This window comes from Taudactylus pleione, unplaced genomic scaffold, assembly GCF_031769625.1.
Source record: "Taudactylus pleione unplaced genomic scaffold, aTauple2 ptg001161l, whole genome shotgun sequence".
Lineage (NCBI taxonomy): Eukaryota > Metazoa > Chordata > Amphibia > Anura > Myobatrachidae > Taudactylus > Taudactylus pleione.
In genome coordinates this window covers 913,660-936,697 of record NW_028285562.1, presented here as the reverse complement: position 1 = coordinate 936,697, position 23,038 = coordinate 913,660, and the positions used below count along the sequence as shown (strand labels likewise).

General features: G+C 47.9%; 2 protein-coding genes across 2 annotated transcripts in view; one reads left to right on the top strand and one right to left on the bottom strand.

Moving 5' to 3' along the window:
- The window catches only part of FARSA (phenylalanyl-tRNA synthetase subunit alpha), a 29,567-nt gene extending 22,670 nt beyond the window's left edge, over positions 1-6,897 (top strand). Inside the window, exons 8-13 of the mRNA XM_088462163.1 lie at positions 69-153; positions 1,479-1,578; positions 1,707-1,875; positions 3,068-3,145; positions 3,744-3,858; positions 6,194-6,897. Coding sequence (XP_088318289.1) covers positions 69-153; positions 1,479-1,578; positions 1,707-1,875; positions 3,068-3,145; positions 3,744-3,858; positions 6,194-6,299 — 653 coding nt within the window. The 3' untranslated portion in view covers positions 6,300-6,897. The remainder of the gene's footprint in view (positions 1-68; positions 154-1,478; positions 1,579-1,706; positions 1,876-3,067; positions 3,146-3,743; positions 3,859-6,193) is intronic.
- A 6,274-nt stretch (positions 6,898-13,171) lies between these two features.
- LOC148453417 (uncharacterized) lies at positions 13,172-22,761 on the bottom strand. Its single transcript, XM_088462194.1, has 3 exons — positions 22,714-22,761; positions 15,525-15,765; positions 13,172-13,462 (listed from the first exon to the last, which is right to left on the bottom strand). Exons 2-3 carry the CDS (start codon positions 15,760-15,762, stop codon positions 13,236-13,238), a joined length of 465 nt encoding a protein of 154 aa, XP_088318320.1. The 5' UTR covers positions 15,763-15,765; positions 22,714-22,761; the 3' UTR covers positions 13,172-13,235.
- Positions 22,762-23,038: the final 277 nt, after the last annotated feature.

Sequence of the window (23,038 nt, the reverse complement as noted above, 5' to 3'; positions counted from 1 at the left end):
CGTGTGCTCTGCCCCTCAGTCTCTCCTTGTATAGTATACGTGTAACTGTTACTGATCGCTTCCTTCAGATCCAGCCACAGCATCAGAATTTCCAATGGATTATCTAGAGCGGGTGAAGAAAGTTCATTCTGAGGGAGGATATGGCTCGCAAGGGTGAGAGATCTGTGTGTCACCTTCTATTGGGTGGGATCAATTTCCTAACAGTTCATTCTTCTATGCACGTTCTTCCCTACTTATAGCTCACTACTGTCACCCTGGGAGGGGCTTCCTCCTGTCTGTGTCACCCTGTGGTGGGAGGGACATACTCCATGTCACATAGCTCCCTCCTGTCTGTGTCACCCTGTGGTGGGAGGGACAGACCCCATGTCACATAGCTCCCTCCTGTCTGTGTCACCCTGTGGTGGGAGGGACAGCCTACATGTCACATAGCTCCCTCCTGTCTGTGTCACCCTGTGGTAGGAGGGACAGACCCCATGTCACATAGCTCCCTCCTGTCTGTGTCACCCTGTGGTGGGAGGGACAGCCTACATGTCACATAGCTCCCTCCTGTCTGTGTCACCCTGTGGTAGGAGGGACAGCCTACATGTCACATAGCTCCCTCCTGTCTGTGTCACCCTGTGGTAGGAGGGACAGCCTACATGTCACATAGCTCCCTCCTGTCTGTGTCACCCTGTGGTAGGAGGGACAGCCTACATGTCACATAGCTCCCTCCTGTCTGTGTCACCCTGTGGTGAGAGGGACAGACCCCATGTCACATAGCTCCCTCCTGTCTGTGTCACCCTGTGGTGGGAGGGACAGCCTACATGTCACATAGCTCCCTCCTGTCTGTGTCACCCTGTGGTAGGAGGGACAGACCCCATGTCACATAGCTCCCTCCTGTCTGTGTCACCCTGTGGTGGGAGGGACAGCCTACATGTCACATAGCTCCCTCCTGTCTGTGTCACCCTGTGGTAGGAGGGACAGCCTACATGTCACATAGCTCCCTCCTGTGTCTGTCACCCTGTGGTAGGAGGGACAGCCTACATGTCACATAGCTCCCTCCTGTCTGTGTCACCCTGTGGTAGGAGGGACAGCCTACATGTCACATAGCTCCCTCCTGTCTGTGTCACCCTGTGGTGAGAGGGACAGACCCCATGTCACATAGCTCCCTCCTGTCTGTGTCACCCTGTGGTGGGAGGGACAGCCTACATGTCACATAGCTCCCTCCTGTCTGTGTCACCCTGTGGTAGGAGGGACAGACCCCATGTCACATAGCTCCCTCCTGTCTGTGTCACCCTGTGGTGGGAGGGACAGCCTACATGTCACATAGCTCCCTCCTGTCTGTGTCACCCTGTGGTGGGAGGGGCTCCCTCCTGTATGTATCACCCTGTGGTGGGAGGGACAGACTCCATGTCACATAGCTCCCTGCAGCTGTCACCTATATTCCTCTAAATATCTTCTTATATCTCTTGGTTCTCTGCTTATTTAAACTTCTGCAGTTATAAGTATGACTGGAGTATCAATGAGGCCAAGAAGAACATTCTGCGGACACACACCACGGCAGTCAGTGCTCGGATGCTGTACAAACTCGCTCAGCAGGTGGGTGAGCGCTGTACATAGTGTTTTGTGCTCCCCTATAACCTCCTGCTCACTTGTTGTTTTTTTTTTTTTTTCTCTTTTTTTGGGGGGGCGTAGATTTAATGTATCTTTCTAATCTTATCCTGCAGGAGGTGTTCACGCCGGCTAAGTATTTCTCCATCGACCGTGTATTTAGGAATGAGACTCTGGACGCGACCCATCTAGCAGAGTTCCAACAGATAGAAGGCGTAGTGGCGGACTATGACCTGACTCTAGGAGACCTCATGGGCGTTCTGAAGGAGTTCTTTAATAAACTGGGTATGTGGCGTAGAAGACGCAGGAGCGTTACCGGTACAGGAAAGGAGATAGACGGTATCTCTTGTGGTCTGAGTCAATATCGTATAGAAAACCTTTTTATAGCTCAATATGTATTTATGGTTTCCCAGTGAAGTCATCTAGGTTACATGGGTTCTTTTTCCCAGGGAGTGCGCTCGGAGGGTATGGTAACCCAAAGTCTGGATACATGGTTCCTGGACCCAGGGAGTGCCCTCAGAGGGTATGGTAACCCAAATTCTGGATACAAAAAACATATATATAATGGGAGAGGAGTGCAGCACCCTCCCTAGTTGTAGTTGTTTTAGATCCAATTGCACAAGGCATACAGTTTCTTAAAATTGTTTGTCTTATCATTGCACACACCCTGAATATAGACTGTCCATCATTTGCCATCCCTGATGCATTGGGGCGCAACATGTGGAGTACTGATGCATTTTCCTGGTACTAGGTGGCAACAAAGAAAAGGATATGTAGTTATCATGTTTACATTTAGAATGTTGAAATGTTCAGAATACCAATATATTTACCATGTCAATACTGACAGAATGTTGACTGGTGGAGTAAGGGCTTGGGCCTGCGGTTGGAGTAAGGGCTTGGGCCTGCGGTTGGAGTAAGGGCTTGGGCCTGCGGTTGGAGTAAGGGCTTGGGCCTGCGGTTGGAGTAAGGGCTTGGGCCTGCGGTTGGGTTTAGGCTAAAATCGCATTGTTGACATTTTGACTTTCGACATTTTGTTAATGTGGCCATGTTATACCACACCCCCCCCAAAAAAAAAGACTGTCCCTCTAGCCAGCCCGTATTAGTCTGATTTAAGTGTTCTGCGATGCATTCACCGGATGTTAACTACAGCTTAAGCAGAGATCTGTTGAGAACTGTGCGGAATACTTTGTCCATAGACCTTCACAACTGACTAGCCTATACAGAGCGTGCTATAGTCAGTATTTACTAACAACATTTCTGTAATTAAAGGGAAATTATTCCTTTTTGTATTCAGATGTGAATTCTCCAGTCTGGGAGTGCAGTGCACAAAGGGTAGATGTATAACCACCAGCGAGTACATAGCATTAATGGTCAGGAGGCACATAGATCACACTGCTCTTGTCATTGGGACATAATGCTGCCGTTTGGCCGAGCCATCTAACATTCATATTAAAGCCTAATCTCGCTTTTCTTTCAGGAATCACTAAACTGCGTTTCAAGCCTGCGTATAATCCTTACACAGAGCCGAGCATGGAGGTGTTCAGTTACCACGAAGGTCAGCAGTCACAAAACACTCTATCCTTTTGCCAAACACTGCATACAGACCCATACATGCGTAATGCGGAGAAAGGTTTGCAGGATTGCACTGTGAAATACAGAGAACAATAATGCGTTACCATGAAGACTTACTGAGAAGGAACGTAGATATTGTAACCACAAATTAGGAATCTTTAGTGAAGAGGAATCCCGTCCTGCAGAGCTCACAGAGGGTGTACATTATATAACGCCCATCTGTGTCTCATCCCGTACTTATAGAATAACAGAACTGTTGTGTATTTCCATTATGTACTGAGGCAATACCCACTCTCTGGCCCCACTCGCTGCTAATAGTGTGTTTAAAAACACTTGCATAATACAAAGCAGCTTAATGTAAACGACAGCCTGAAATCCCGGGATCCCTCTCCCAATAAACACAGCAGTATGGGGCTTGCAGTAGTAAATCCTCAATTTGATTTCTAAGAAGACGACTTGATCTGAGAAGCAGGTTCCACACTAAGCCAAGAAAACCAATGAGCCCCCAGTACAGCACAAGGATGATGCATGTTGTTATTAAAAGGTCTCGGTGTAAGGTGTTAACTTTGTGCCACCTGCAGGGTTGAAAAAATGGGTGGAAGTCGGGAATTCAGGAGTCTTTCGGCCAGAAATGCTGCTGCCCATGGGCCTTCCGGAAGGTGTGTCCGTCATCGCGTGGGGTCTCTCGCTGGAGAGGTGAGCTGCAGGCTGTTAATAGAGTGTTTTAATTTCAAATTAAAATGAATAATTTTCACTTTCCAAAATATGGAATCGGAACGATCCCTGGAGCTGATGATCACTGTAACAACAACAAGATCCCTTGGAAAGTGGCTGGCGTGAAAGAAAGGAGCACTGGACTGAGCAGGTGTCACATGCTGGCCTTGGGGAGGGGGGGGGGGGGGTCTCGTGAAGGAGTGGGGACTGAACTAAGCAGATCCCTTATAAGAGGGTTGACATGTGAAGGAGGGGCACTGGATTGAGCACAGCCCTGGGGGGCTGGCATGTGAGGGAGAGGAGAGGAGACTGAGCAGATCCCCTGGGGGGTGGGTCTGACGTGAAGAAGAGGTGAAGACTGGGCTGAGCAGATACCCTAGTGGAGGTGGGGAGCTGACGTGCTGGAGTGAGCAAATCCCCTCGGATGGTGAGGTGGGGGAGGACTGTTGTGTGCATTAGAGGGTGGAGCAAGCTATGTAGAGCCCCAGGGGAGTTGACATGTGAGGGGGAGAGGGGACTGCAAAGAGCAATTCCCCTTGGGGAGGAAGGTTTGAAGGAGAGAGAATAACAGGCTGAGCAATTCCTCTGGGGGTGTGACGTGCAGTGTATTGCGGGCTGAGCAGTTCTCCTGCACTGAGTTGTGAAAGAGAGTGGAGTGGACTGAGCAGTTCCCCTTGGAATGGGCCCAAATTGCAAAAGAAAGAAGGTGGGGGGTGCGGTGTGTGGTTTGTGTAATGTCATAGAAAAGCAATTGCTTACATCACCGATCATGTCCTGCACTGGAGGGGTTGGATTTAAAAAGGTCACCAGAAGTAGACTGTAATATGCAATTTGGTCCCCAAGTGATGCCGGAACCCTGACAGCCAATGAGATGTCTGGCTTTTGTCAGCAGTGAACAGTCCATTCCATTTGTACATCTATTGACATCACATGTATATTGAGCAATATAATCCACCTTAGCTGCTGCCTATATTATGCTTATTCACGTGTAATGAATTTAATGTTCCTCGCTGTGAGCGCTGGCAACAACAGACAGATGGGTGGATTAGTCTGTGACTGTTTGCACCCTGAGCAGCCCGGCTAGTGATTAGCTGGCCCAGTGTTGAGCTCAGCAATGTGATCCCTTTAGTGTGACCCTGTCCTGTCTTCAGCCATAGGCTCTGGTGCTGGGCACATAATACAGAACTGATTGTTTTTGCATAATTAATGTACAGTAAGAGGGTAATCGGCGCTGTCAGTAAGAGTTTTATGAGAAATGTTATTAATGGACTTTAGCACATAACCAAAGTCTGCTGCAAATGTGATGGGCCTCCTGGAGAACCAATCTGCCTACAGACTAGGTGGCGCTAGAGCCTGTACCTACGTTTCTAGCCATGGCGGGGACCCTCCTTTTACCTGTATCACAACCTTCTGGAAGATGTATCAAACCTTCAAATGAGAAGATAAATTACCCATAGCAACCAATCAGCTTCTACCTATCATTTTATAGAATGTACTGATAAATGCTAGCTGAAAGCTGATTGGTTGCTGTGGTTAACTTCTCTACTATTTAGACTGTTTAATATATTTCGCCCATAGTCCTCCTTCACCTTGTAACCCCTCTGCTGCAGCCTTGTTTAGGAGGTGAGGTGCCGCATTGTCTCAGTGACTGTGGTCTGCACTGTTGCTTGTTGTTCCCATCCAGTTCTTGCGCCGTAGTTGTGATTCCTTCCCCCCCCCCCCATCCCATGTGGGTTCCCCAGTATAGCACATGAAGAATGTAGGATTTTTGTATTTGTCGATTAAATCCTTTTTTCATATATTATTTGTAGTGGAGCACCCGTTTTGGTCAATCAGATTTTTCTATTCGGCTTATTATGTCATTGTCCATAATCCTCTCCTTCTAAAGCTGCGGACACACCTATAGATATATCTGTCCAATCTGTCTGGTGGGATGGGAACTCTGGTAATGTATGGGAGCAAATAACAATAGAAATTTGTTACCAAACACTGGAAAATGGACCAGATTTTCCTTCCCACCAGACAGATTGAACAGATATATCTGTAGGTGTGTACGCACCAAAAGAAGCAAATAATTTAGCCTGCGCGTTGCGGATTTCACTTTAAATCTCGCGGCTACATGACGGAAATCTTGCCACTGCTGGCATCTGTGACCCTATGTTTCTGTGTTACACAATGAATTGCAGAAGAAAAGGATTTAACAGAGGAACAGAAATATTGTTTCCACATTTAAACAGATTTGTATCAACTCCTCCTGTGTATCCACAAACGAGAACAGAAAAAGCTTCCAATGACCTAGATTTTGTCTTCCTTCCAGGCCGACGATGATAAAGTATGGCATTAATAACATCCGGGAGCTGGTGGGACATAAAGTCAACCTGCAGATGGTTTATGACAGTCCTATATGCCGTCTGGACTCGTAACAACCAGCAAAGCTGCGAGGAGGCTGCAATGAGATTTGGACAAACACAGTAACTGTACACCTGAGGTTCAAGGAGCGATGTTACGATTTGGCTTGTACAAGTGCTAAGAAGATCTGTAATTACTCAGTACTACATTTGTAGCTTGAATACAAACTTTTTGTACTTTTTCCTATCCACATTGGTGACGCACAGGGCGCTCCAGGCATTTACACTGTGAAACATCTGTTTGTGCAAACTGGATTCTAAACCCGTATTTGTATCCACATCTCTTTCTATGAGAGTGTAAAGACGTACGTCTAAATTCTTTATGAATCTCAATTTTAAGAGTCTGCTCCTGGAAATAATACATTTTTAAATATGGCTGGTAATGTCAAAGTGTGGTGCACAGAATATTTATAATTATATACGCACTATATACTGTGCACGTCCTGTATCATTGACTTTTTCTTCCCAATGGCTGAACGGTAGGTCTGAAATGTTGAAGTTCCCTAGAGGAGAGGGAGAGGGGTATAAAAGGGAATGTTGCAAATGTCAGTATAACTTTACAGCCACTCCATCACTGTGCTGACTAATGGAAATAAATAACTGTTTGCCAGTACATGTATGTTTTTTCATACATAGCAATGCATGTGCGGGCACGATGGTAGGAAACATGGTGAAAGTACTGAAAACGGGACTAGGTGGGAAATTAGACTACACCAGACATTCCCAGACTCAGCCATTTCAGTCCAGGTTTTAAGAATATCCATGCTCGAGTCCAGATGGTTAAAGCAAAGTGACTGAGGTACTAATTAAGACACCTGTGCTCAAGCATGGATCTCATTAAAATATGGACTGTAATGGTGGAGTTTGGGAACTTCTGGAGTACATGATTCATAACCTGCAGAGATGGGATACAGTAAGACAAGGTTTCCCAAACTCTGTCCTCAAGGCACCCTAACAGTCCAGGTTTTAAGGATATCCATCTTAAGCACAGATTGTATAATCAAACTGACTGAGGTAATAATTAAGTCATCTGTACTTAAGCATGTGTATCCTTAAAACCTGGACTGTTAGGTTGCCGTGGAGGACGAGTTTGGGAACTTCTGTACTTGTCTGTCTGTTACTACCCAGACTGGTTCTGTTAATGTTAATTCCATTTGTAAAGTGCAACGGAATATGCTGCGCTGTATTAAGTAAGAAACTGTTAATAATAATAAGCACCACCAATAACCACCATCTAAACTAAACAAATGCATTTTCAGTAATTAAATGGATTCTTTGAATGCGATGATTTCCTCCCACACCAAAGACATACTGTTAGGGCCGGACAACCCTATTCATTAAATGCTTTGCCATTGTTTGTCGGCTAAACATTACTTTCCACTTAAAATAATTTAACAATTTATTGACTTTTATAAAATGTGATAAAAGCAGCTGTAAGCAAGTGAACGAAAAGAAAGTACGTCACCAACTTAAGGTTGATTACGGCAGTGCTTCATCGGGTCACCATTCTGCAGTGGGCTGCTTAGACAGCCCAAATAGCAGAAAAACAAATAAAAATAAAACTGAGTGGACATCTGCGCTCCCGCTCCGTTAACCCTCTAGACGCCGCGACTCTAGCTGCGGCTGGGGATTTCAGTGGGTATCTTGGGGACCTTGCTAGCCGGCCCCAGACACAAGAGGACAGGTAAGGCAGGTCATAGCTCTGGTCTCAGGGGACAGACCGGAGGTGCCGAGAGTGAACACAGGCTTTGTCCACAGTGATCCACTAGACCACCAGGGTACATATGGATTGGGAATTCAGCGTTCCGGTGGTTAATCAGCATGGAGAGGTCAGCCTTCCCCCATTAAAGTGGCGCCTCAGCTCAGGGCGCCATTCCTGTCTGCCCACCGTACCCTGCGGCTTCGCTCATGGAAAGCCGATGCGGATTCTAAGAAGGGCTTAGAAGTATTGCCCTACAACGGATAAATCTTGTTTAAGCCAGACCTTGACAAGACTGTAACCACATTGGCGGCATCAAAAACTGCATTTCTGCCTTTAGCGTCTACTACTACAAAGCCTCGGTCTACATCTTTTAGGTCCTTTTTGTCCTCAAGCAAAACCTAAAGGTCAGTCCTTCCCTAGGCAGTTGGCTTCCACTAGGGCCGCTAAGCCCAGGACCAAGCAGGCCTGGACCACCAGACACCCTGCTTCAAAATCCGAGGACAAGCCCACAGCCCTACAGGACGGGCCTCCCTCTGGGGAACCCCAGAGTAGGAGGCAGACTTCTTCAGTTGCCCAGTGCTGATGTCAAACCATCACAGACAGTTTGGTAAGATAAGTGGTCTCTCACGGGTACGCCCTCTCATTTCTAAGACTACCACCCCACCAATTTTTCTACACATGCACTCTTTCAGACCCAAACAAGGCCCTGCAAATCGAGAGAGTCATACAGTCCTTGCTGCAAGCAGGGGTAATTGTGCCAGTCTGCATCTCAGCAAGGGACCGGTTATTATTCTACTCTTTCTGGTTCAGAAGCTGAATGGGTCTCATTGGCCTATCCTCAACCTCAAGTCCCTGAACAAATTCCTCAGGGTACCCAGGTTCAGGATGGAAACCCTATACTCTATCATCCTAGCTATGGAGCATGGGGACTTTATGGTATCTCTGGATATTCAGGACGCTTGCCTCCACGATCGCCGAGTGTCAGTCCACTCAGCAATGCAGGTTCTGGGACCATGGTATCCACCTTCGACATGGTGGAGTATGCTCAGTTTCACTCCAGGCCTCTGCAAAGGCTAATCCTCTCCAGGTGGAACGGGTTGCACCATCGGATCAGGGCTCAGACGATGGTGCTCTCTCATGAGGTTCGTCTGTCCCTATCTTGGTGGCTACAGACATCTCATCTAACCAAGGGTCGCCCCTTTTGGATCCCGGACTGGGTACGCCGAACAACGGACGGCAGTCTCTGGGGCTGGGGCGTAGTGACCGGTCAACACTCCTTCCAGGGCCGTTGGACATCGGTCATATTAACCCTGCCAATCTACATTGGAACTTCGAGCTGTATACTGGCCCAGGACATACTTCAAGGTACAGGTACAGTCCGACAATGCGACAACAGTGGCTTACATCAACCATCAAGGAGGCACTCGATGTCGTGCAGCTATGACAGAAGTGTCACGCATTCTGACATGGGCCAAGGGTCACCTCCCGGCCATCTCTGCGGTGTTCTTTCAGGGAGTACGCAATTGGGAAGAAGCCTTACTTGCATACCAGGGAAAGATCTCTTCACCCAGAGGTTTTTCAACTCCTAGTGAACAGATGGGACCTATCAGAGGTGGACCTCATGGCCTCCTGACACTATACCAAACTGGCGGTGTATGAGTCAAGAGCAAGGGATGCCGAGGCAACCTTAGTAGATGCATTGTCAGTGAAGTGTACCTTCCAGTTTGCAAACCATTTCACTCCAGTCTCCCTTCTTCCTCAAGTTCTTTGGAAGTTCAAACAAGACGGAGGCACTGTCCTGCTTGTGGCTCCAGCTTGGCCTAGACGTCATTGGTACTCAGATCTTCTTCAAAGTCTCTCCATCGACACTCTGTTCCTGCTGCCTCAACGTCCGGACCTGTTGTCTCAGAGTCCTTGCCTTTATCCGGGCCTGGGTCATCTGTCTTTGACAGAGTGTGGCATACATATTTCCATTGGTGTCGTACCAGAAGATATGAACCTCAAGTGTTTAGGATGTCCAGAGCCCTGGCTTTCTTTCAAGCTGGATTGGACCTTGGACTCCGCCTTGCCTTGCTGAAAGTGCATGTCTCTGCTCTATCCATTTGGTTCCAGTGTAGACTTGCTCCACATCCGGATGTCCACACCTTCCTCCAGGGTGTCTTCCGTATACAACCTCCCCTTTTGTCCCTCCAGTGGCTCCATGGGATTTGTCAGTAATTCTCTGTGCCGATCAGGGTACTCCGTTTGAACCCCTGGAATCGGATCTCAAGTGGCTCACGGCTATGGTGTCTGCCAGAAGGGTGTCAGATTTAGGGGCGCTCTCCTGTCGCTCCCCATTTCTGATATTCCATCAGGACAGGGCTGTGCTTTGGAACTCGCCCTGGTTTCCTTCCAAAAGTTACTAGTTTCCACATTAATGAGGGAATTGTAGTCCCAGCCTTTCAATCACCAGACTTATCGGAAGGTGAGGCTTCCTTGGATGTGATCTGTGCCCTCAGGATATATGTGGACCATACCAGTTCTCTTCGGAAATCAGACTCCTTATTTGTGCTCTGGATTTCACAAGAAGGGCCAGCCAACAAACAGACTTTGGCTAGATGGCTTTGCATGACTATCTCACAGGCATACACACAGGCAGTCCTTCCTGTACTGGCTACTGTAACTGCTCATTCTACTCGCTCTGCGGGTCCCTCGTGGGCAGTTGACCGTGGCGCCTCAGCTGAACAGCTTTGTAAGGCGGCCACGTGGTCCTCTGTCCATACCTTTTCTGAGGTTCTATGCCTTCGATACATTTGCCTCTCAGGATGCTTCTGTTGGACGCTGGATTCTCCTCTCAGTGCAGGAGCATCCCCACCCTTGAATAACTGCTATGGGACATCCCCAAGGTCTCCCTGTGGAGCCCCATGGAGCCTGAAGAAGAAAATTACAGTTATGGTAAAACTTACCTTTTGTTAACTCTTTCTTCGAAGTCCGCAGGGCACCCACCCTGACGCACACGGCTTCACATGGGCTATGTTTCTCGTCACCGGTTTCCTGTCTCCCTCTACGTGAGCATGTGATTCTTGTGGGTACCAGTCTTCCTTTTCTCTTCTCCGGCCTTTGGCTTGTCATGAACTGAGGTGCCTTGGGGGCAGGGTATAGGAGAGGGACCGATGCATCCTGGGAGCTGAAAGTTTTAACTGCGTGGTGCCCGGTCCTCAACCACCACCTACACCCCAAGGTCTCCCTGTGGACCCTATGGACTTTGAAGAAAGAGAGTTAACACAGGTACATTTTACCATAACTCTCATTTTTAGATTTAGACGCTGTAGCACACAGCTGTACAAAGGTCGCACATCAAATTAATCAGGGTTAGCTTGCAATGTAATTTTGTCACTTGTATTTTAAATATGCAAATAAGATGCACATTTTAGTGAAAAAGACCCTCGACACAGGACCTGGCATGCCAAGAGGGGCTATTTGGCATCAATGAAGCGACAGTAAGAAAAGACACATCTGCAAAAACAGCATATTCATATACCAACAATGAAGTTGACAAATTTTGTGAAATGTAGACCAAAAGCACACGCATGCTCGTGTAACCGGCAATTTGCAGTCATGTGCGCATAGTCTATCGCAGTGATTCCCAACCTCGGTCCTCAAGGCACACTAACCGTGCAGGTTTTAGTGATCTCCATGTTTGAGTACAGATGGTAAAATCAAAATAACAAGCACTAATTAAGACATCTGTGCACAATTATGGCGATCCTTAAAACCTGGACTGTTAGTGTACCTTGAGGACTATGGTTGGGAACCCCTGGTCTATCGGATCTCTAGGATCGATGGCAAGTAGGCTGTATGCTTATGAATATTCGATTTGGCCCAAAAACTTGACTGACTCCACTGTAAATGAAAAATAAAAAATAAAATTTGTATCACGTAATAAAGAAAATGTAATTAAAAACATGCCACTGAAAGAAGGGGATGAAGATTTGTGTATTAATGCAAATAACAAATAACTCAATGGGAATGGAAACTAAAGAGAGATTTGCCTCAGTGACCATGATTGAGCTTTGCTTACTAGCCTATAATCAGTCCAAACAGGACTAATGGAGGAATCAGTATGAAAGCATGTCCGGCGGTTCGAATCCCGACGCTGGAACACCGGCAGTGAAGATCCCAACAGGTATTTTTTATATTAACTAACCTAACCCCTAACCTTCCCTTAGGGGTGCCTAACCCTAACCCCCCTTCCACTAAAACCTAAGTCTCCTGGGGGGGGGAGTTGCTTAACCTTTACCTCCCCCCTGGGGGTGCCTAACCCTAAGTCCCCCACGGGAGCTCCTAACCCTCCCCCCTCGTGGCTGTCCGCGTCCGGCTTACCTTCGATTGGTATGCCGGGTGTCGGTCTCCCGGCGTAGGTAAAATGACACCTGTCATTAGACCCCTGCCGGGATTAGACAGTCTGGAAGCCGGCAGTTTGCATGTAGACTGTCTGCTTCCTGATTGCATCCCCTAATGGAACACACTGCAAAAACCTCTAGGCCGAGATGGACTGGTTCTGTAAGGCTGTTGTATGGTTTCTGGGAAGATTCGTTAATAAACCCAGGTAGCCACAACGTCCGTAAGCAACTGTAGGAAATACAATTGTCAGCAAATCTCACAGTGATACATTTTTATTTCACATCCCAAGAATATAAATAAAAAAAAGTTAGTGGATAAAAACACTTGAAGTCTCCAAAATGTATCTGAAAGTGTCACTCCCCAGTCCGCAGGAGGTCCCTCACTGGTTTAGGAACCAGAAGCAAATGGCACCTTTGTCAAAAATACTGAAATAATTATAAGTCCCATAAAGAAGAGGTCGGCTCAGAGGCGACATGCGCTCCCTGTAGGACTGCATTTTAGGCAGGTGCCGTCTGAATGAGGTGCGGACTGAGAGGAAACATGAAATAGCATATTTGCATCTTTCCAATATGCAATAACTAATTGCAACGTGCCAATGTCTTTTTTTTGTTATCCGCTCCGGTGTCCGCATTGTAGCCAAGGCTAAGTTTTATTTTACTGTTCGGTTTCTGCTGGTACAAGTCAATGGCTTCCACTTGCTTTACATGTTATACTTAAAGTAGCGTTGCTACTTAGATCAAGCTGCTCTCAGCCCAAAGCTGCAGAATGTATAACGGCATCCAGGTAATGTGCCTGTCCCTCATTGGCTGTAAGGAGAATATAGTAATATAGTATACAACACCCTGTAAGTGTTTTAGCTCTAGGGTTTAAACAGTTAGTAGGGACGCTTTCCGCTGACCACTGTCTGTGCTGTATGATGCTGGCATGTGCTGAGTCTTGTTGGCGTCACCCATGATTACACACGCCTCAGGCTGAGCGGGCAAACAGTAAATATTCCCCTTATCCGCGTTTACAGGTAGTAGAGACTTCTTTGCAAACTTCAGTTCCTGCGCTGTTTGATGCTTGCCCTCCATCTGCGGGCCTAGGATGCAGTCTGAGAGAGGAGACAGAGCTGGAGATGAGATGTTCAGCAATGATCGGCCTGGTGCATTTGTCATCATATAATAAACCGTAATACTTTCATAGGTTCTTTAGCAAGTGTAAAAAAAAAAAACAATCTTACCACACAAACCCAGATTATACAGGAATTTCCCTGCATTTTGTACTTGACTTTGAACATGCATATCACTACTGTACAAGCTTGATTCAGAGATGGCTGCAGATCACACAGCAACGCAGCGGCTGTGTGATAATATGGTGATGCCGCAGGAGGCGTCTTGTGTAAACAGACATCTCCTGCCAGCTTCTCTGATCTGCTGCATCCGAGGATTCAGCATTGGATCATCTGCACTAACGTCAGTCATGGCAGCACAGACGGTGTAATGGTTAGCATTACTGACCGAGGTTGTGGGTTCACTTTACACTACGGCCCTGACTGTGTGGAGTTTGTATATTCTCCATGTGCTTGCGTGGGTTTCCTTCGGGTGCTCCGGTTTCCTCCCACACTCCAAAAATATACTGGTAGGTTAATTGGCTCCCAAAAAAATTACCCCTAGTGTGTATGTGTGTGATAGGGAATATGGATTGTAAGCTCGACAGGGACTGAATGGCCAAATATTCTCTAAAGCGAATAAACCTGTCTGTTTGATGATGGTCTCTCATGCAGACTATATAAGCACGCCAGTTTTAATACTTAGGGGCCTATTCATCAAGGTAAATGGGTCTTTTAAGTAACACACCCATTCACCAACACTGGCGATATCACTGATCTCAGGCGCACAGTACAATCCCAATGTGGGACCTCTCCATACGCTAGCTAGGGAATGATAATGTATCACTGCGGGTACTAATGTCCCATGGAGTCCCGCTCCTTCCTAGTTGGATGAGATCAGGAATGTGAAACGCGATCCATCTGGATCCCCCCCGGCCCTCGTAGTGAGTATGCGCTGAACTACAGTCACGCACAGTAACACTTCCGGGTCAAAACCCGGCAGTGTAAAACTTTCAGCGCTACTAATTAGCGGCAAAAGTGTGTATGATAGCGATCGGAAGACTGATGTTATTCGGAGCAGCGGTTCCGGCACTGGAGAAATACTGATTTAAACCAGTAGATTTAGATGTGCCGTCGCAAATTTTGGCGAGCTGTTTCCTTAATTTACGTAGGACCATTGTCTTGTATTACTGAATAGGCCCCATAGAAATTAGGCACATGTGCTTAGCCAGCAATGTACATCTAGTAACAATCTTTCTGAAACATACCTATAAGGAAGTGATTCATTTAGCTGCAATGTGCCCTCAGGGCCTCTTGCGTTATGGTGCGTACACACGGTACGATTAAAATGGACGATATGAGAGATAAAGATATATCAAGCATATCGTTATCATATCGAGCATTTTTTGGTGCCAAATGACCTGCGATTCGTGGGCAAGTATGGTCGATATCGACCGTCGCCCGTGCATGCTAGCCAACCTGGTCAATATCAACCAGGTTACTATAGGGACCCACGATCATTGATTGCGTATCACTATAGTCGTTGGTGAGCTGGTGGCGTGCTGGATGATCGATATCGATCGTCCAGCACACCTGGGAGATCGCACAATGCTATCGTTTTCGTTGTCGATCATCCCGTCTGTGTGCACCATAACACTACACTGTTTATACAGACAGGAAGACCTTGCTCGGTTTTGCTCGCACCCCATCCCGTAAATACCCCCTATGTGCAGAACCTCGGTGGCTAATTGGATTCCCGATTAAAGTTTACAAACTATGGCTGGAGAAACCTGCAATTTGGGGGATGATAAAACTTCAGTCAAAGCCGGAATAAGAACAGGGCGGCAGGGGTGGTTGCCCAATGGTCCCAACACACAGGTACATCATCATCGTGGGGGGGGCACATTTGTCGTGCTGGAAGTATTTACACAATATACTTTTTAATAACATCACCAGCATATCTTACTGTCAATTTTACTGGTAGGGGCCCCCACACACCTTAATCTGTCCTGCTCAGGGTGCTGTGAACATTTGCTATTTGTGATTCTGTATGGCGCACCTGTACCTGCAATGTCGTGGGCTAAGTCTTTGATAAGATGTCCGATAATGGCATAAGTAGCGCCCACCACAACCAGTGCCGCCATGAGCAGGTAGACGACCGCTTTGGGGAGCGGGATGAGCTCCGTATCCATAGGCTTGTAGTCCGTGTAGGAGGGAATGGAGACGGAGTGCTGGTACACAGACTGTGGCTGAGACCGGATGACTGTTAAATTAAGCACTTGCAAGCCGGGCATTCCTTCCATTTCCTAATGCAAAAAATAAAAGTATAGTTGTATAATGTTTTCAGAGTTTTGTGTTTATATTGCATTAAATCAACTGTAAATGCATTAGGCTACATCTGTGCTCTACCAAATGCTTCATATCCCCCTACCGAATGTTTAATATTCAATTAGAGTGTAAGCTCTGTAGAACACAGACTGGTTTTTGGTAATGCACTAACCTTTTGTATATTACAACGTAAACTCTGCAGGTTTCCTGAGTCCACACATATTACATAATATGTGAGGTTGAAAAACAAAAAAAGTGAATCAAGTTCAGTCTTCATAAATCCTAGTTGTGGTGATGAGGAGGAAGGGAAGTAACCCATTCCCCAGTATGACAGATGCCATCTAACCTCGCAGAATGGGGAAAAAGAACTTCCCCATCTCAAAGCAAACAAAAAATGGCAATTGGATATATTTCCTGACTCAATTACCCCCCTATTATCTTCTACTAATTATAGCTACATATATTATTTTTATATTTCATTCCTTAATCCCCCACAGCGGTATGTGGTCAGGAAATTATGGCATGGGACTAATGATGGGTGTTGAAATCCTGACGCCTATTATCGCCACGCAAGCCGGGGGCGGATAGCCGCGCGGGGGGGGGGTGTTAGGTTTAAGGGCTCCCGGGAGGACTAGGGGTTAGGCACACACCCCCAGGAGGGTTAGGCTAGGGGAAGGGGGGTTAGGCACCCCCCCGGGAGGGTTAGGTTTAGGGTGTGGGGAGGGGGGGGTTAGGAATAGCTTAAATACTTACCCTGTCGGAATCTTCATTTTCCTGCCTTCCGGCATCGGTATTACATCTATCGGGCTTTAGTCTGGCGGTATGTCATACCGATTCCCACTACAGCATATGGTAGGGAATTCCACATCTCATTGCGGAACCCCTCCCCCCGCTTTACAATGCTGGGAATCACGGCTTTGTACAGCGTGGGGGAGGGGCTACACAGACACAATGATGATACCACTCACCTCGTGTCTCTCATCTGGCTTCCCCTCTCAGATAGAGCAGCTTTAATGTTGGCAAGTATGTCTATGAGGTGCCCAAAACTGGACCCCATCTTTAAAATGTGATCTAACTAGTGAATGATACACTGGTAATACTATGTCAGCATCACATACATCTGTCCCCTCTCTTTATGCATCCGGGGATTTGTTCGCTTTTGAAGCCACTTCCCATAATTCTGCGCTAATACTTAGCATTCTATTAACTGGTAGGTTTTTTTTATCTAGTTTTTCCAAATTTTACTCCATAAAATCGCTATTGTGACCGCAGCTCCGGAATCGCACGCAGGTCTGCTGCGAAAAATATGCTAATGATTGCAATCGCAATGCCAGCATAGAGACGCCAACTGCCGCTATCTCACATCCGTAATACCTTGCAAACCTCCATAAACATCGGTAACATCGAGTACCATCGGTCCCTCACGCAGAATTACAACAGCCCTTACCTTACTTAGAAATTGCTAACCTCGTAGCACGCAGTGCTAAAGCTGCGTTTGCAATCGCACTGGCTAATTTATGCACGCCCATGCAATGGCGTTCAAACGGACTGACACGCCTGCGTTTCTCCGACCACTCCCCCGTGTGTCACCCCCAAACGCTCACTGCCTGTCAATCACTCTACAAATGGCTCCCTGTGGTCTGTGGGAACACAATGCGATCGAAGTGGTGCCTTCGCGCATGAACAATCGCCCATCTGGGTATGCTTTACCAATAACGATCCCTAATTAATCAGGCCCTATGTTTGTAATATTACACTTATGTACATTTCATGTAAGATAGGTAAGTCAAACCATAAAACTCTGTTATGAAAATAGTATACAAACTACCAGGGGCTTGTAAGATTAGTAAACACTTACCCAGTTTAAAGGCTACGAGGAGTACAGAGGATTAATATCAATCCAAAATGGAGATGAGATGGAGGTGAATGCTAATTATAGGGGAGAGAATGATGAAATGAGTCTGACGGAAGTCTCAAAGACTTCCGTCAGACTCATATAACAAGTTTAGGAAAGGGGGCTTGTGTCATACTTGCCAACATTCCGCCGCCCCCCCCCCTCCTCCTCGACCCTCCTTTATCGGAATGTTGGCAAGTATGACACAAGCCCCCTTTCCCTTTCCTATTTTTCCTAGACTTGACTGTCTTCCTACAACATAAATTCTAGTTGACTTATGCTGTTTGGATGGCGCCTGCCATTTATTACCATACATTTTATATTTTTGCTGCAATTTTTCAGTACCTTCTTATTTCTACATCAGGGTCCACGGGGTATCCACAGGATACCTTGGGGTATAGGTGATGACGTCAGGCCCCTGAGCCAGGGCATCTCAGTTTCGTTTGGTGCCCGGCCGGAGTCGGATGCACCTGTTTAGAGGTGGGCTAGAATTAGCCCCTGAAGTTTCTTTAATGCAGCTGTGGCTGCACATCTGGAAGTACAGCATGGACAGTCAGTGCTGACGTCCATGCTGTCTTCCCTACACCCCCACCGGTACCAGAACGCCGGTACCGATCCAGGGATGCTGGTAAGCATCTGGGGTCACAGCTAGCGGTGACCCCAGATGTTTGGGGCCATGGCCGGATCCAAGGGGGCAGCAGGTAAGCAGCGGGGTCCCGCGGTGGGACCCTGCTGAAACATGGTCCAGAGTCCCCAGGCAGAGGGCTCCCTGGGGACTGGCTGCAGCATGGAGCCAGGTACCTAACCTGCGCTTCCACTACACCCCTGGGACAGCGGACTGCGGCTGAGCGGTAGCGCTGCGGCGTCCCAGGGGTTAATTGCATGCCAGGGGAGCACGCCTTCCTTGTACACAGCCGGCGCCACCCCCGCTGCACACAGCCCTTTCTGCACTGTGCTGACTGGCCCTGTGGCAGCGCTCCTCCCCCAGGCCGGCCTCCTCTATGCTCCTCGGTGGCCATCTTTACAGGACGCATGGTGAACACTGCTGGAAGCTTGGGAGCGGTGGCATCGCGGTCTGGGTCCCCCGGCATACCTCTCCTCCGTTTGGTTCAGGTCTGTGTATGTAGCGCTGTGTCCTACCAGGCTCCTTCGGGGCTGGGGAGCTGTCACGGGTCCACACTTGTTCCAGGGCAGATGGACTCAGGCGGAAAAGGAGCTTCCGATAAACATCTTGGAACTCCGTGCCGTTTTCAATGCTCTCCAGCAGGCACAGCGGGTTCTCCAAAGTCACCCCGTGCAGGTCCAGTCGGACAACGCCACCACTGTGGCCTACATAAATCGGCAAGGAGGAACCCGAAGTCGGGCGGCACTCGTAGAGGTGTCCCGCATCCTGGTCTGGGCGGAGCGCAATCTCCCAGCCATATCAGTAGTATTCATCCCGGAAGTTCTCAACTGGGAGGCGGACTTTCTCAGTCACCAGGACGTTCATCCGGGGGAATGGTCTTTGAACCAGGACGTCTTTCAACTTCTGGTGGACAGGTGGGATCTTCCAGAGATCGACCTCATGGCGTCACGGCACAACAACAAGTTGCCGGTGTACGGGTCTCTCACAAGAGACGAAAAGGCGTCTCTGGTGGATGCGCTGTCCGTCCAGTGGACGTTCCGGTTTGCTTATCTCTTTCCTCAATTTTCCCTTCTTCCACGGGTAATCCGGAAAATCAAACAGGAAGGAGGGACGCTCCTGTTGATGGCTCCCGCGTGGCCCAGGCGGCACTGGTTCTCAGACCTTCAGGGTCTGTCCGTGGACAGTCCTCTGCGGTTGCCGCTACGACCGGATCTTCTGTCACAGGGTGCTTGTCTTCACCCGGACCTGACTTGGCTGTCTTTGACAGCGTGGCTGTTGAGACGGCCATGTTAAGGTCCAGGGGTTTTTCCAGCTCTGTAGTACGGGCTATGCTAAGAGCTTGGAAGCCTTCTTCTGCAAGAATATACCATCATGTGTGGCATACATTCTTCCAGTGGTGTCAGCCGAGAGGTTATGCACCTCGGGAGTTCCGTCTGTTTAGAGTGTTGGCTTTTCTACAGGCGGGACTAGACCATGGGCTTCGCCTTGCTTCTCTGAAGGTACAGGTGTCTGCCCTGTCCGTCTGGTTCTATCGTAGGATTGCTGCAATCCCTGATGTGCGCACCTTTATGCAAGGTGTTCTCCGAATTCAGCCACCTTTTGTTCCACCGGTGGCGCCTTGGGATTTAGCTGTGGTCCTGAGGGCTCTCCAGGGACCGCCGTTTGAACCACTGGGCTCAGTGGACCTTAAATGGCTGACAGCTAAAACAATTTTCCGTGTTTCTGACTTAGGGGCTCTCTCTTGTAGACCCCCTTTTCTGATTTTTCATAGGAACAGGGCGGTACTGCGCACTCGTCCTGGTTTCCTTCCCAAAGTTGTTTCGAGTTTCCACATCAACGAGGAAATCGTTGTGCTGGCTTTTAACTCACCTGACCTTTCCGTAGGTGAGGCCACTTTGGATGTTGTGTGGGCCTTAAGGATTTATGTTGACCACACTTCTTCGTTTAGGAAGTCGGACGCATTGTTTGTCCTCTATGGCTTCCGTAAAAAGGGTTGGCCTGCTTCAAAGCAGACTTTGGCAGGCTGGATTTGTATGGCCATTTCAGAAGCATATCTTCATGAAGGCCTTCCAGTTCCTTCCTCTGTGAGGGCTCATTCCACTAGGTCTGTGGGTCCTTCGTGGGCAGCTCGATGTGGTGCCTCGGCAGTCCAGATATGCAAGGCTGCCACGTGGTCCTCTGTCCATACCTTTGTGAGGTATTATGCGTTTGACACCTTGGCCTCTCAGGATGCTTACTTCGGGCGACGGATTCTCCATTCAGCACAGGAGCGTCCCCGCCCTTGAAGGATACTGCTTTGGGACATCCCCAAGGTATCCTGTGGATACCCTATGGACCCTGATGTAGAAAATATGAGATATGGTAAGAACTTACCTTTGTTATCTCTATTTCTACGAAGTCCATAGGGTTCCACAGGACTCCCGCCCTGTCGCACCTGTGCTGCAGATGGGCTTTGCTCTGGTCACCGGTTTTTCCGTCTCCCTCTGGTGAGAATGTGATTCTTGTGTGTGTCCAGATCTTTTTTCTCTCTCTTCCTTCTCCTCCGGCCTATGGCTTGGTACGTAACTGAGATGCCTTGGCGGGGTATAAGAGGGGGACCCTAGTGCATCCTGGAGGCTGAAACTTAACTCTATGGTGCCCGATGCCTGAATACCCCAAGGTATCCTGTGGAACTCTATGGACTTCGTAGAAATAGAGATAACAAAGGTAAGTTCTTACCATATCTCATATTTTTACTTTATAACCCTTACATGTCTCCCGCTTTCTGTGATGAAGCCCTGTTCTCTGTCTACACTGTATTGTGTACACTGCTCATATCACCACCCTCCCCGAGTTTAAAAACACCTCCAGATGTCTGACCATATTCTCCCCAGAAATGCTGACTCCCCCCATTGATGTAGAGACTTGCAGCCAAGAGAGAAATTGTCCCAATTCTCCAAAACCATCTTTCCCTCAATAACACCTTGGTCACTTATTCACTTCCCTAAGCCCCCGCTGTCTTTCAATGTGTAGGACATGGCACAGGTATTATTTAAAGAATACCTTGGAGGGCCTTGCTCTCAGTTTACAACACTGGGTCCCACAGCCCAAAATTGCTTGCATAACCACCTGAAATTTCAGATGGGCCCACCAATGCAGGTCTAGCCGGCGTGTGGCCTACACATGGAAGTTCCATTTGGACTTTCACTTTCGGGATGATGCAGAATCGTTTTGGATGATCGTCTACATCACAGGTTCTCAAACTCAAACCCAAACAGTGCATGTTTTTCATGTCTCCACACTGAATCAAGTGAAATAATTAGCTCCACCTGTGGACCTCTTAAAATGTGTAATTGAGTGATGATTACATCTGTGCACCTGCTGGGTGACCTGCAAAACGTGAACTGTGTGGGGTCCTGAGGACCGAGTTTGAGAACCACTGGTCTACATCTGGTATGCAGTCGGGAAGCCGGCGGACCTAATCCCGACAGCCGGCTTCCCGACTGTCATATCCCAGCAAGGGTCTAAAGACAGGCGTCGATATGCCGACACCTGTCATTAGACATACGCCGGGAGCCCGACGCCCGGCATCCCGGTCGAAGGGACGCCTAGTGCGGATAGCCGCCGGGGGGGAGGGTTAGGTTTAGGTTCCCTGGGGGGACTTAGGCTTAGGCACCCCCCCGGGAGGTTAGGTTTAGGCTAGGGGAAGGGGGGGTTAGGGGGTAGAAATAGGTTAGTATATACTTACCTTTGACGATCAGGATTTCCTCCTCTGCCGGGATGCCGCTGTCGTGATTCCAACTGCCGGGCATGGGTCAGGTGGTAAATAATACCGATTCCCTACATCTAACTCTGTAATTGATACCAATATGTACTGTGACGACTGGGTCATCCCCAGCCCTTTACAACAATCAATTGACCTGATTCACTATATGCCAAACCTGGGGACCAAGGAGAACTCAAGCTGTTCATCATTTACCATCCAGGCAGCAGGCTACCCTATCTCTCCTCCAATAATCAAATCCCCTACCACCGGCACCTCTCTGCCCTTCACTACACTCCTGTTCCTATCTCATAATTCCCCTGGTTGCTAGTAGAAGCCTCTTTTCCCAGCAGTGCTACTCCGACACTGCCATTACCCAATATCAGCCTATTTGCCAATTATTATATACATATGATTATAGGGGTGCATCAGATCTGGACTAACTTCCACCTTCCCCTTCTTTGCCCCAACTGAAGATATGCAAACTTTGTGCACCTGCCTCCTGGGGTATAAACACAACAGCTCACTAAGACTTGGGGTTCTAGCTAATAAGGGGTTGAGAACCACCGCATTACAGTGTAAGATCTGTGAACTCCCCTCTTGTCAGTGGATCTGTCTATATAAATGTACATTTATTACAATTAAAAGAAAGAAGTAATACTCACTGTTTTACGTTTACCAAGAAGAACACGGTGCCCCAGAAAACAATTGCAGACCGGCCCAACGTTTGAATGGTCTCTTGTCAGTGCTGGCAGCGTAGCTTACACTAGCAGATAACCAGGGCTTTCTAATTAATGGGAGCGACTGGTAAATCCTTCCTACAAGTCAGAGCTATAGCTGTGACATAACTCAGGATTACAGGAATAAGACCCTACGGAGAATTACCAACTGTCGTTTTGGCTTAAAACCCTATGTAACCTTATAATATGGTTTCCTTTTTCACCTTTATATTGTGAGTTTCATGTTTATCCTTTATCCCTACCCTTTTCC